This window comes from Balaenoptera borealis (genome assembly GCF_965194805.1).
Source record: "Balaenoptera borealis genome assembly, chromosome: 3".
In the NCBI taxonomy this organism is placed as follows: Eukaryota; Metazoa; Chordata; class Mammalia; order Artiodactyla; family Balaenopteridae; genus Balaenoptera; species Balaenoptera borealis.
Window position 1 is genome coordinate 104107994 of NC_138866.1, and position 14641 is coordinate 104122634.

Consider the following 14641-nt stretch of genomic DNA (forward strand, 5'->3'; position numbering starts at 1 on the left):
AAACCTTTACAGACAAGCAAAAGCTAAGAGAATTCAGCACTACAACAAATGCTAAAGGAACTTCTCTAGGCATGAAACACAAGAGAAGGAAAATACCTACAATAACAAACCCAAAACAATTAAGAAACTGGTAACAGGAACATACATATCAGTAACTACCTTAAATGTAAATGGATTAAATGCTCCAACCAAAAGACATAGACTGGCTGAAAGGATCCAAAAACAAGACCCATATATATGCTGTCTACAAGCGACCCACTTCAGATCTAGGGACACATACAGACTGAAAGTGAGGGAATGGAAAAAGATATTCCATGCAAATGGAAATCAAAAGAAAGCTGGAGTAGCAATTCTCATATCAGACAAAACAGACTTTAAAACAAAGCCTATTACAAGAGACAAAGAAGGACACTACATAATGATCAAGGGATCAATCCAAGAAGAAGATATAACAATTGGAAATATTTATGCACCCAACATAGGAGCACCTCAATATGTGAGGCAAATGATAACAGCCATAAAAGGGGAAATCGACAGTAACACAATCATAGTACGGGACTTTAACACCCCACTTTCACCAATGGACAGTTGATCCAAAATGAAAATAAATAAGGAAACACAAGCTTAAAATAACACATTTAAAAAGATGGACTTAACTGCTAGGTATAGGACATTCCATCCAAAAACAACAGAATACACTTTCTTCTCAAGTGCTCATGGAATATTCTCCAGGATAGAACATATCTTGGGTCACAAATCAAGCCTTGGTAAATATAAGAAAATTGAAATCGTATCAAGTATCTTTTCTGACCACAATGCTATGATATTAGATACCAATTACAGTAAAAACAACTGTAAAAAATGCAAACACATGGAGGCTAAAAATACACTACTACATAACCAAGAGATCACTGAAGAAATCGAAGAGGAAATCAAAAAATACCTAGAAACAAATGACAGTGAAAACACGATGACCCAAAACCTATGGGATGCAGCAAAAGCAGTTAGTTCTAAGAGGAAAGTTTATAGCAGTACAATCTTATGTCAAGAAACAAGAAAAATCTCACATAAACAACCTAACCTTACACCTAAAGCAATCAGAGAAAGAAGAACAAAAAAACTCCCAAAAGTTAACAGAAGGAAAGAAATCATAAAGATCAGGTCAGAAATAAATGAAAAAGAAATGAAGGAAACAATAGCAAAGATCAATAAAACTAAAAGCTGGTTCTTTGAGAAGATAAACAAAACTGATAAACCATTAGCCAGACTCATCAAGAAAAAGAGAGAGAAGCCTCAAATCAACAGAATTAGAAATGAAAAAGGAGAAGTAACAACTGACACTGCAGAAATACAAAGGATCATGAGAGATTACTACAAGCAACTCTATGCCAATAAAATGGACAACCTGGAAGAAACGGAAAATTCTTAGAAAAGCACAACCTTCTGAGACTGAACCAGGAAGAAATAGAAAATAAAAACAGACCAATCACAAGCACTGAAATTGAAACTGTGATTAAAAATCTTCCAACAAACAGCAGCCCAGGACCAGATGGCTTCACAGGTGAATTCTATCAAACATTTAGAGAAGAGCTAACACCTATCCTTCTCAAACTCTTCCAAAATATAGCAGAGGGAGGAACACTCCCAAACTCATTCTACAAGGCCACCATCACCCTGATACCAAAAACAGACAAAGATGTCACAAAAAAGGAAAACTACAGGCCAACATCACTGATGAACAGAGATGCAAAAATCCTCAACAAAATACTAGCAAACAGAACCCAACAACACATGAAAAGGATCATAAACCATGATCAAGTGGCGTTTATCCCAGGAATGCAAGGATTCTTCAATATATGCAAATCAATCAATGTGATACACCATATTAACAAATTGGATAAAAAGCATATGATCATCTCAATAGATGCAGAAAAAAACTTTCAACAAATTTCAACACCCATTTATGAGAAAAACCCTCCAGAAAGTAGGCATAGAGGGAACTTACCTCAACATAATAAAGGCCATATATGACAAACCCACAGCCAACATCGTTCTCAGTGGTGAAAAACTGAAACCATTTCCTCTAAGATCAGGAACAAGACAAGGTTGCCCACTCTCACCACTATTATTCAACATACTTTTGGAAGTTTTAGCCACGGCAATCAGAGAAGAAAAAGAAATAAAAGGAATACAAATCAGAAAAGAAGAAGTAAAACTGTCACTGTTTGCAGATGACATGATACTATACATAGAGAATCCTAAAGATGCTACCAGAAAACTACTAGAGCTAATCAATGAATTTGGTTAAGTAGCAGGATACAAAATTAATGCACAGAAATCTCTTGTATTCCTATACACTAATGATGAAAAACCTGAAAGAGAAATTAAGGAAACACTCCCATTTACCACTGCAACAAAAAGGATAAAATACCTAGGAATAAACCTACCTAAGGAGACAAAAGACTTGTATGCAGAAAAATAAAAGACACAGATGAAAGAAATTAAAGATGATACAAACAGATGGTGAGATATACCATGTCCTTGGATTGGAAGAATCAACATTGTGAAAATGACTATACTACCCAAAGCAATCTACAGATTCAATACAATCCCTATCAAACTACCACTGGCATTTTTCACAGAACTGGAACAAAAAATTGCACAATTTGTATGGAAACAAAACAAAACAAAAGACCCCAAATAGCCAAAGCAATCTTGAGAAAGAAAAACGGAGCTGGAGGAATCAGGCTCCTGGACTTCCGACTATACTACAAAGCTACAGTAATCAAGACAGTGTGGTACGGGCACAAAAACAGAAATATAGATCAATGTAAGAGGACAGAAAACCCAGAGATAAGCCCACAAACATATGGTCACTTTATCTTTGATAAAGGAGGTAAGAATATACAATGCAGAAAAGACAGCCTCTTCAATAAATGGTGCTGGGAAAACTGGACAGCTACAGGTAAAAGAATGAAATTGGGGGCTTCCCTGGTGGCGCAGTGGTTGAGAATCTGCCTGCCAATGCAGGGGACACGGGTTCGAGCCCTGGTCTGGGAAGATCCCACATGCCGCGGAGCAACTGGGCCCGTGAGCCACAACTACTGAGCCTGAGCGTCTGGAGCCTCTGCTCCGCAACAAGAGAGGCCGCGATAGTGAGAGGCCCGCACACCGCGATGAAGAGTGGCCCCCACTCGCCGCAACTGGAGAAAGCCCTCGCACAGAAACGAAGACCCAACACAGCCAAAAAAAAAAAAAAAAAAATGAAATTGGAACACTCCCTAATACCATACACAAAAGTAAACTCAAAATGGATTAAAGATCTAAACGTAAGGCCAGACACTATAGAACTCTTAGAGGAAAAGATAGGCAGAACACTCTATGACATAAATCACAGCAAGATCTTTTTTGACCCACTTCCTAGAGAAATGGAAATTAAAAAAAAAACAACAATTGGGACCTACTGAAACTTAAAAGCTTTTGCACAGCAAAGGAAACCATAAACAAGACGAAAAGACAACCCTCAAATGGGAGAAAATATTTGCAAACGAAGCAACTGACAAAGGATTAATCTGCAAAATATACAAACAGCTCATGCAGCTCAATATCAAAAAAACAAACAACCCAATCCAAAAACGGGCAAAAGACCTAAATAGACATTTCTCCAGAGAAGATATACAGATTGCCAACAAACACAAGAAAGGATGCTCAACATCACTAATCATTAAAGAAATGCAAATCAAAACTACAATGAGGTATCATCTCACAATGGTCAGAATGGCCATCATCAAAAAATCTACAAACAATAAATGCTGAAGAGGGTGTGGAGAAAAGGGAACCCTCTTGCACTGTTGGTGGGAATGTAAATTGATACAGCCACTATGGAGAACAGTATGGAGGTTTCTTAAAAAACTAAAAATAGAACTACCATATGACCCAGCAATCCCACTACTGGGCATATTCCCTGAGAAAACCATAATTCAAAAAGAGTCATGTACCACAATGTTCATTGCAGCACTATTTACAATAGCCAGGACATGGAAGCAACCTAAGTGTCCATCGACAGATGAATGGATAAAGAAGATGTGGCACATATATACAATGGAATATTACTCAGCCACAAAAAGAAACGAAATTGAGTTATTTGTAGTGAGGTGGATGGACCTAGAGTCTGTCCTACAGAGTGAAGTAAGTCAGAAAGAGAAAAACAAATACCATATGCTAACACATATATATGGAATCTAAAAAAAAAAAAAAAAAGGTTCTGAAGAACCTAGGGTCAGGACAGGAATAAAGACACAGATGTAGAGAATGGACTTGAGGACACGGGGAGGGGGAAGGGTAAGCTAGGATGAAGTGAGAGAGTGGCATTTACACATATACACTACCAAATGTAAAATAGATAGCTAGTGGAAAGCAGCCGTATAGCACAGGGAGATCAGCTCAGTGCTTTATGGGAGGGTGGGAGGGAGACGCAAGAGGGAGGGGATATGGGGATATATGTATCCGTATAGCTGATTCACTTTGTTATACAGCAGAAACTACACAACATTGTAAAGCAATTATACTCCAATAAAGATGTAAAAAAAAAAAAAAAACTGTCCACAAAGTGGGTGTAGAGAGAACATACCTCAACATAATAAAGGCCATATATGACAAACCTAGAGACAACATCATTCTCAATGGTAAAAAGCTGAAACCATTTCCTCTAAGATCAGGACAAGACAAGGATGCCCACTCTTGCCACTTTTATTCAGCATAGTATGGAAATTCCTAGCCATAGCAACCAGACCAGAAAAAGAAATAAAATGAACCCACACTGGAAAGGAAGAAGTAAAACCGTTACTGTTTGCAGATGGCATGATACTATATATTGAAAATCCTAAAGATGCCAGCAAAAAACTATTAGAATACATGAATTCAGTAAAGTTGGAGAATATAAATTTAACATACAGAAATCTGTTGCAGTTGTATACATTAACAATGAACTATCAGAAAGAGAAATTTAAAAAACAATCACATTTACAGGAGTTCCCTGGGGGCCTAGTGGTTAGGATTCCGGACTTTCACTGCTGTGACCCCGGTTGAGTCCCTGGCCAGGGAACTGAGATCCCATAAGCCATGCGGCCAAATAAATAAATAAATAAACAAAACAATCACATTTACAATTGCATAGAATAAAAAATGAGCAAGTAGTTACTTGTGGCCTTTCTATCCCTTAGTTATACATGCTTCTAATAAACAGGGCATGTGGTTTCACTGATAAGGGCTTTTTAAAGGCCCTATAGTATAATCTAGACAACTCTAGAAAGCAACTCATACCTCATCTGCATGATCAGGCAAAGTTGTTTTACAGTTAAAGTTTCCGGGTTTCAACTTTAAGAAAAGAATAGCAGAAGAAAGCACTTCAAATTTGACCTGTTTAGTTTAAAAATTAGTGGGAAATGGGGTCCCCTAAAGTAGAAAATAAAACAAAATAAAACCAAAAAATTCAAAATAGAAGAAGGCAACCTACACAACAAAAGAGTGAAGAAAACAGGAAAAGTAGGCAATAGCAGTCCAAAATAAAGAGGGGGAAAAAAAAGCATGTTTCAGATTGGTCTGCCATGAATATTCCAACTTTTCATTAATCACTCCTACCCCACCTAAATTCTTCACGCTCTGGGTAGATGACCTTGCTACCTTCACCAAGGAAACAAAGGGTTACTTTAACTATCTGTGTCTCTAAGAATTTTCCAAATGCTTAGTAATTCTTTACTTCTGCCCGTTAGGGTCAAAAGATAAAATATTCCCTATTACCTAAGATTTAATTTTTTCACCTGTTCCAACCTTCATCCCACCACAAAAAAAAACTGCTTCATCATCAATCCTCTCTCTTGGTTATATTATCAATCTCTCGCTCTTTACTGGCTTCTTTCTTCAACATATAAATATGTTCAAAATCCTTTCGTCTTAAGAATACAAAAGCTCTGCCTCCACCCTGCAACCTCTCAAACTCATTCCCCAGAATGAGCTTTCCAAAACACAAACCCAATTATTTTGGGATTCTTGCTGAAAATTCCTAAAGAGTTCCCTTCAGGAGATTTTTCTAAATATCAAGATTTTATTTCTGATCAACAAATGTTCCTCGCTGTGCCAAACTCTGTCAGGCACTTATCCAAACTAACTGTAACGTCATTTTCCCATTTATCCCCAGGTAACTGTGGCTTATTCTCCAGTATTCAGCACAAACAACATTGCTTCGTATTTCCTGACCAGCCTCTCAGACTGAGATACCAATATTTTGCCAGTGTTTTCTCTTCATCTGCCCATGACTTCTTATGCATACTATGGTGTAATCTTTGTTTTTTCTTGTCTGTCACCCTCTCTATACTATGAGTAAACGGAAAGTGAAGACTGATTTGTTCAGCTCTGTCTCAGTACCTTTCACAGTATTCAATAAATGTCTGCTAATGAATGATACATCAGCAGCAAAGATAATGAGAAGTGGATGCAGTAAACCAAGTTGGAAGCAACAGACTTGAAGTAAAGATTTATTCGAACATGTGTAAAAGTGATTACCATTTGAAATATCATTCTACAATACCTAAAGCAATTGTTTTATGGGGCTTGAAAGGGAGCCAACAGAATAGACAGCCTGTCTCCCGCTGGCCCCTGCTTAGGTGAGGATGTGGATCATCTCCCTATCAGCCTAAGGATGAAGCAGACAGAAAGAAAAAGCAGTGCTAAGGATGCTGCAGAGAGATGGAGTCAGAGCTTGGATTTACTGCTCTATCGCGGAACTTTTCCTGCTAGATCAATCAAATTATCTTTATTGTTTAAATCCTAATATTTTCAATTCCAACTAAGTTGTAAAATGACCACAAGTTCCTCCCATAACTATATGCATGCCCCTTTGCAATGTGACTTAATCTTTCTTTCCTAGAAAAGGTGCAGTCTATTTCTCTAACCCTTAATCTGGGCTTGGATATATGGGACATTTGGCTAATGGGACACTGGCAAATGTGACACAGCAGAGGCTTTAAAAGGGCTTGTGCATTAGGGCTTTCCCACTGCAGAGGTTTTAAAAGCACTTGTGCATTAGGGCTTTCCCATTCTTGCTACCAGGAACACTAACTATGAAGTAAAGAAGCCTGCGCTAGCCTCTTGGAGAATGAAATACCACATGGAGAGGGGCTCAGCTTTCCCTGGCAAGGCTCTAAATATGTGAGTGAGGCCATCCTAGAACTTCCAGCCACAACCAAGCCAACCTCAGACCACAAGAACAGCCTGACCAACATATAGAATCGTGAGAAAATAAATGTTTTAAGCTACTAAATTTTGGATAGTTTTTATACAGTGTTATTGACTAGATGTTTGTGTCCCCCCAGATATGTTGAAGCTTTAACTCCCATTTGGAAATGGGCTGCTGAGGAGTAATTAAGGTTAAATGAGGTCATAAGGGTGGGGCCCTGATACAATAGGATTAGTTTCTTAATAAGAAGAGACACCAGAGATTTTCTTCTCTCTCTCAGCTATCTGCAAGCCAGAAACCAACCCCACTGGACCTTGATCTGAGACTTCTAGGCTCTAGACCTGTGAGAAAATAAATGTGTGTTGTTTAAGTCATCCACTCTTTGGTATTTTGTTACGGTAGCCCAAGCAGACTTATACTATACAGCATAGCAAACTAACACAGTGAGTCTTAGCACTAGCCCTGCTAATTATTTTTAAAAGGTTACTACTAGGGCTTCCCTGGTGGCGCAGTGGTTAAGAATCCACCCGCCAATGTAGGGGACACGGGTTCGAGCCCTGGTCGAGAAAGATCCCACATGCCGCAGAGCAACTAAGCCCGTGAGCCACAACTACTGAGCCTGTGCTCTAGAGCCCACAAGCCACAACTACTGAGCCCATGCACCTGGAGCCCGTGCTCCGCAACAAGAGAAGCCACCGCAGTGAGAAACCTGCACACTGCAACAAAGGGTAGCCCCCGCTCGCCGCAACTAGGGAGAAGCCCGCGTGCAGCAACAAAGACCCAACGCAGCCAAAAATAAATAAATAAATAAATTAATTAATTAATTTTAAAAAGAAAAGGTTACTACTAAAAAAACCCTATTATTTTGTGGTATATGTAATTCAAGTTTTAAGCTAATTTATGGTTTAAGCTAATAGGGAGTTGCCTTTTGTCATCATATCTCTTCATTTGCTCTTAATGGAACATCAAAATTCTTTTTTTTTTTTTTTTTATTAATTTATTTATTGTTAGCTGTGTTGGGTCTTCATTTCTGTGCGAGGGCTTTCTCTAGTTGTGGCGAGCGGGGCCACTCTTCATCGCGGTGCGCGGGCCTCTCACTATCGCGGCCTCTCCTGCTGCCGAGCACAGGCTCCAGACGCGCAGGCTCAGCAGTTGTGGCTCACGGGCCCAGCCACTCCGCGGCACGCGGGATCCTCCCAGACCAGGGCCCGAACCCGTGTCCCCTGCATTGGAAGGCGGATTCTCAACCACTGCGCCACCAGGGAAGCCCCAAAATTCTTTTTTGCTCTTTTCTGAATGGTGACTAATATTGGATAGAGTAAAAATAGCTACATGTATCCACCAGAATAGAACTGTACTATGGTTATAGGGTACTCGAACAATATATTCACATTAATTCATTCAACTGTTTGAGCACCTACTATTTACTTGGCAACTGCTATGATAAGGATGAAAGAAAATGTAGTCTCAACTCTCAACACTGCTCAAGGAAAGAGACAGACAAAATGAATAGTTTGTAGTATAGGGTATAGACTTTCATAGGTTCTATCACTTCAGTGTGATCTATAGCTTCATCCTTTATATACTAATGCCCCTAAAGCACCTTTCCAAATACTACCAAAGTCAGGCTTTCATATGTCAGTAGATGAATAACTTCAAGGTACAGCATTGTGGTGCTGCCTGCCAATCAATTGTTCAGCTTCGTTATATTTACCAATGCAGCAGTGTGTGTGCCATTGTTTAACTATTTTATTAGTTCAGTAAATACTTATCTGTTGCCACAAATTTTATAGTATTTTGCTTTTAGTTTTTAAAATTCAGGAAAATGGTAAGATCCAAAGTTTGATAGTAGTGATAACATGATCAAGAAAAGGTGGAACTCATCAAGTATACAGAAAGCAGGAATCTTTGGACGGATGACCACGTGTTCAATTATTAAGTAAAAAACAAAGTATATTAACAATTGGTGATATTTAAAAGTCAAGTAAAAATGGTAAAAGAAGCAGAGAAATCTTTGGAATTATGAACTGTTGATTATAAAAACAATACTAGTGATCCAAATGCAAAAGAACAGTCATGAGTCCATAGGACTCTTGATGAGATAATGCTTATTATAGATTCCTTAATCATTTCAAAATGTCAAAAATGAGAATTTGAGATGGGAAATTATCTGTAAAAATTAGTCAGAATAGGTAAACCTATAGAGATAGAAAGTAGATGGGTGGTTGTCTAGGGCTAGGGGTTCGCAGGAATGGGGAGTGACTGCTAATGGGTGCAGGGTTTCTTTTTGGGGTGATGAAAATGTTCTAAAATTGATTGTGGTGATAGTTTTACAACTCTAAATATACTACAAACCACTGAATTGTAAGCCTGTAATGGGTGAACTGTATGGTATGTGAATTATATCTCAAAAAATATATTGCTGATTAAAGATTTAACTTGAAAGGCTCAACAGTTAAAAGATATTAATTGGTCAATATTTAGTGTTAAACCCATGCTTTTCTTGTTTTAAATAATCATGTCCAATAATTCCAAGATTAAAAAAGAACTAAAACACTTACAGCATAAAACCTTATAACTGTTTTATTCCCCGGGAAATAGAACATTTTCCCTCAAACAAGTAAATCTATTGTTCAACCTTATACTCTCAACTTTCATACAGATTTTCAGAAATACACATTAATAGTAGATAGCCTACATAACACAGCAAGGCCTGTAACCAAAGTATGAACAAAAAAGGTGAGGAAGTACAGTGGTTGCAACAAATTATCAGTGCAATTACTATATCTTTAATTAAAGGACTTTCCTATCAATCTGCAACTTACCTTCATCATGACATTTAGTGTATATTTTTGATCTTCCCGCCTTGCCCCAGCTTTTGCTTCCATAGCTTCTTTTGCGCTTTCTTGTGCTTGTAGGATAGATTTCTCCCTTATTCTTTGCATCATCTCTTTGTCAACTAAAACATAAGGAATATCAATAAATTAGGATCATGATGAATTTGTTTTACTTAGGAGAAACTGCTTACATACTGATCTGGGATAAGATGTTTTTGGACCCAACTTCACATGGAGAAGTGAAAACATTTCCCAATATTAAACTGGTCAAGAAGCTAATATTAAAAGGTAAGCAAGTAACTGTAACAGTAATGAATTAGTAAAGAATGCATGCCTTGGGACTTCCCTGGTGGCGCAGTGGTTAAGAATCCACCTGCCAATGCAGGGGACACGGGTTCAAGCCCTGGTCCGGGAAGATCCCACATGCCGCGGAGCAACTAAGCCCGTGCACCACAACTACTGAGCCTGTGCTCTAGGGCCTAAGAGACACAACTACTGAGCCCATGTGCCACAACTACTGAAGCCCGCGCCTAGAGCCCGTGCTCCACAACAAGAGAAGCCACCGCAATGAGAAGCCCGTGCACTGCAACGAAGAGTAGCCCCCGCTTATCACAACTAGAGAAAGCCCACGCGCAGCGACGAAGACCCAACGCAGACAAAAATAAATAAATAAAATTTTAAAAAAGAATGCATGCCTTTGTGCACTGAGAGAGATAAACAGAGAGAGAGAGACAGAGAGGGAGGATATGAATAAGAGAGAAGAGGAACAATGGAGAGGGGAAATAAGAGAGGGAATGAGGATGGAGAGAGGGGAGAGAGAGGAAGAGAGGGTCACAAGAGGGAGAGAGGGAAAGGGAGCCGGAGGGGACAAGATGGGAGGAAAGAGAACACATTTATTCTCCTCTCTCTCTCTGTTGAGAAACTAGAACTATTTGCTTATAAACCTGATCACAATAAATCATCTCTGGGGGGTCTCCTAGAAGAGAAGATGGGTTGAGACCATCTGATATAATCAATCACCTTCAAAAATATAAATGGTGATTTATAGTGATACATATGAAGAGTACAGAGCCAGCCTTAGTAAAAATTACAAAGTAACATGACATGTTATATACAGAATTTACCATTCACAATTATTTTTTATTCAGTCACTCAGTATTTTAGAAACCGCAGGCTGTGATCCATTAGGGGGTAAATTATCTTAGGGGAAGAAGGATAAGGAAGGGATCTAGACTTTGAAGAAAAAAAAACAGGAGGGGAGAGGAAACTTGGGAGGAGAGTGTGAAGTAGGGGAGTGATAAGAAGGGCAGGAGTGGAGGGATGACTAGTAAAGCTTTATACACACCTTCATAGAGTTTTAAAATATATGAAAAAATACACAAAGAAAACTAGTTATATTAAAACACAAAATTTTAAAAAATAAATTTGTGACATACAAGTATGTGCTTCTTTATTAATGCATTAAATAATACATAGCAAAATGTCTAATAAATACTATAATTTCAAAGTAGTACATATAAGATAGAGGTACCTGTGATGTGAACATATTTGTGATTTTTACTGACACTACTGTTGTTTGTTGTCTACATTCATAGTTGAAGGGAATATTAATTTCAGTTAAAAATAAGTAAAGAGTATGGAATTTTTACCCATCCAAGATCTTGGCTGGGAATTAGGACTGAAATTAGTTCAGAAGTCTCTCCCCAAACCACCTCCTGTTTAGTAACAAAGTGGCAGACAGTTGGACCAGTTTCAGGGGCAGAAATAATTAAAAGAAAATCAAGTTTCCAAGTGAAATGCTCCACATCTAAAAGAAATGAAAAATGGATCAAGAAGGAACTTCAGAAAAAAATGGAGCAAGTATGTTTTGAATAATGAGGGAGGCAGGCTTGGAGTATAGACTGGAGCTCCACAATACTGCATGTGAAAAAAAGATTGTTAAACAATTTCACTGAATTGCATGTGAAACTGAGTTTGACTTCTAAAAGAATCTCAAACCTGGTTTCTGAAGTAAAATCGATGTTCATTACTTGTTATATAAGTTAGTTTTAAGACTGTTTTGATTAGTCTAACTGGCAAATTACGGTCAAACCCAACCTGCTCCCTGATTTCTTTCAGCACATAAGCTAAGAATAATTTTTACAGTTTTAAATAGTTGAAAAAGATCAAAAGAATAGTAATACTTTATGACATATACAAATTAGAATAAATTGAAATTTCAGCGCCTATAAATACCTATTGTCTATGGCTGCTTTTGTGCTGCAATAACAGAGCTGAGTAATTATGACACAGAACACATAGCCCACAAAATCCAAAATATTATCTGGTCCTTTACAGAAAAAGTTTGCCAACTCTTAGTTTAAATGGTCAAAATTTGGAATCGTTGACCATATAACCATGAAAGAGAAGACTCAAGCACCTGTGCACTGAAAGCAGATATCTAAATCAGAGAGGAAGGTTATGATTAGAAAATTCCCTTCCCACTCCTGGATAAGGTGGCCAACCAGTTTAAGAAGGGAATTTGACAGAGAAGAAAGTGTTTCATGTCAGAAACAGGGGAAAGTAACAGGTTTACGGATATGACTCTTCTTTAGAGCCTAAAAAGTTGGTGGACAAAACGTTACCTGGGGAAATCAAGACATACATACACACACACACACACACACACACACACAAACAAACATTTAAGTCAGTGGTTCTCAAACCTGGCCAGGCATAATAATCACCTGGGGAGTTCTCAACCCCCAATCTGTTTATTTTAAAAGAAGCCATTCTAATAGATGATGGTTCTGGTCCCATCTAACTTCAAAATTAAGATTATCAACAACAGCTGAAATAAATCAAAGTATTTACATTTAATCTTAGGTACGAAGTCAGAACACCCTGGGTGTGTTTCATGACATATTCCCAGGCCCCATCTCAGACTTGAATCAAAGGAAGGCAGGGGTAGGAGAGCAGGTATCTGGTTTTTAAAAACTCCTCAGTTATTCTGGGACTCAATAAAGAACTAAAGTAAGCTGGCTATGGTAACCTACCTTAACCAGTATTTTCTGAGCTGAATACCACATTTTAGAGAAAAATTCCACCTGGTCCTAGGTATTAAAAAATTAAATTCCACAGCAAGATACCAAGAAAACATTAATATAAAGAATGGCTGCAATTTCCCCATTCTCAATAGTCCCAACTCAAGGCTTAACGCCAAAGACCTAACAGAAATTTCAGGCAGTAGATAAAAAACACAAGAAAACATGACAACTAGATCAGGGAGGAAGATAACAGAGCTAAAGCAGTATAGGGCAATTACTGACCCACAAAGCTGATCTTGGCAGAAGAATAGAGTACTGATTAAGAGTACAGAGAATGGGGGATCTCAACTTGGACTGTACATTATAATTCCCAAAAAGCATTTTAAAAACTACCAGTATGTAGGTCTCAGTCTCACTCCCAGAAACTGATTTGATTGGTCTAGGGTGAGATTCAGACATCTGTATTCTGTAAAAGTTCCGTAGGTGAAACACTGCTCTAGAGTCAAACTGCTAAGACTCCACTTCTAGTCTGCCACTTACTAGTTGTGTGACCTTTGGCAATTACTCAACCCTTCTGTGTCTCAGTAGCCCCACCTTAAAAAAAAAGGGGGGGGGGTACCTAAGTGATAGATTGTTGTGAGGATTAACAGATGAACTAATGCCTAATACAAAATGAGTGCTAAATAAAGGCCATATTGGGAGGCCTTATCCCCTGAAGATAGGAGCCCACAACCTTTAAAAGCTAGTATTAATGGACTCTAATTTTTGAGTAATTAGATTACTCAGGAATTAGGTGATTTATTTTAAGAGGCAGCTGAAGCACTAACTCTTTTAAATCATGCTATGTGTCTATTTCGTTTTCCTAGAATAGCAACATAAATTTCAAAAGAGAAATTTTTAAATGGTATAAAGTATAAAAAGCACAACCAGGGCTTCCCTGGTGGCGCAGTGGTTGAGAGTCTGCCTGCCAATGCAGGGGACACGGGTTCGAGCCCTGGTCTGGGAAGATCCCACATGCCGCAGAGCAACTAGGCCCGTGAGCCACAACTACTGAGCCTGCGCGTCTGGAGCCTGTGCTCCGCGACAAGAGAGGCCGCGATAGTGAGAGGCCCCCGCTTGCCGCAACTAGAGAAAGCCCTAGCACAGAAACGAAAACCCAACATAGCAATCAATCAATCAATCAATCTTAAAAAAAAAAAAAAAAAAAGCACAACCAGCTGAACGTCTTTTAGTAAAGAACTTACCACCTGACAGAGAAAGGGTCTCCCACATGGCCGCTTCTTTTTTGTGTAAAGTGAAAACAATAGTGTCATTCCCAATCTTGGCTTTGCTGCTCTCATCGTCTATGGGAGCATAGAGAAACACCTCAAATAAAAATGGAGGGCAGTTCACCTATTCAGAAGGGGGAAAACGGAAGTCAATTTAGTTACACAAATGAAAGACACACCCGTTAAGAAATAAGTGATAGAGGCCAAAATCATTTTCTTAAATTCCTGCTATAAATTTATTCCAGGCCACGATAAAAGCACGGCATATGAGTAAGT

General features: G+C 38.5%; 1 protein-coding gene and 1 long non-coding RNA gene across 2 annotated transcripts in view; one reads left to right on the forward strand and one right to left on the reverse strand.

Moving 5' to 3' along the window:
• Positions 1 to 14641, reverse strand: part of DNAAF4 (dynein axonemal assembly factor 4) — a 105207-nt gene that overhangs the window by 81318 nt on the left and 9248 nt on the right. The window contains exons 3-4 of the mRNA XM_082388134.1: positions 14342 to 14489; positions 10060 to 10193 (exon numbers count right to left, since the gene is read on the reverse strand). Of these exons, the coding sequence (XP_082244260.1) occupies positions 10060 to 10193; positions 14342 to 14489 (282 nt within the window). The remainder of the gene's footprint in view (positions 1 to 10059; positions 10194 to 14341; positions 14490 to 14641) is intronic.
• LOC309626872 overlaps positions 1 to 14641 on the forward strand; it is a 174034-nt gene that overhangs the window by 21804 nt on the left and 137589 nt on the right. The window lies entirely within an intron of this gene.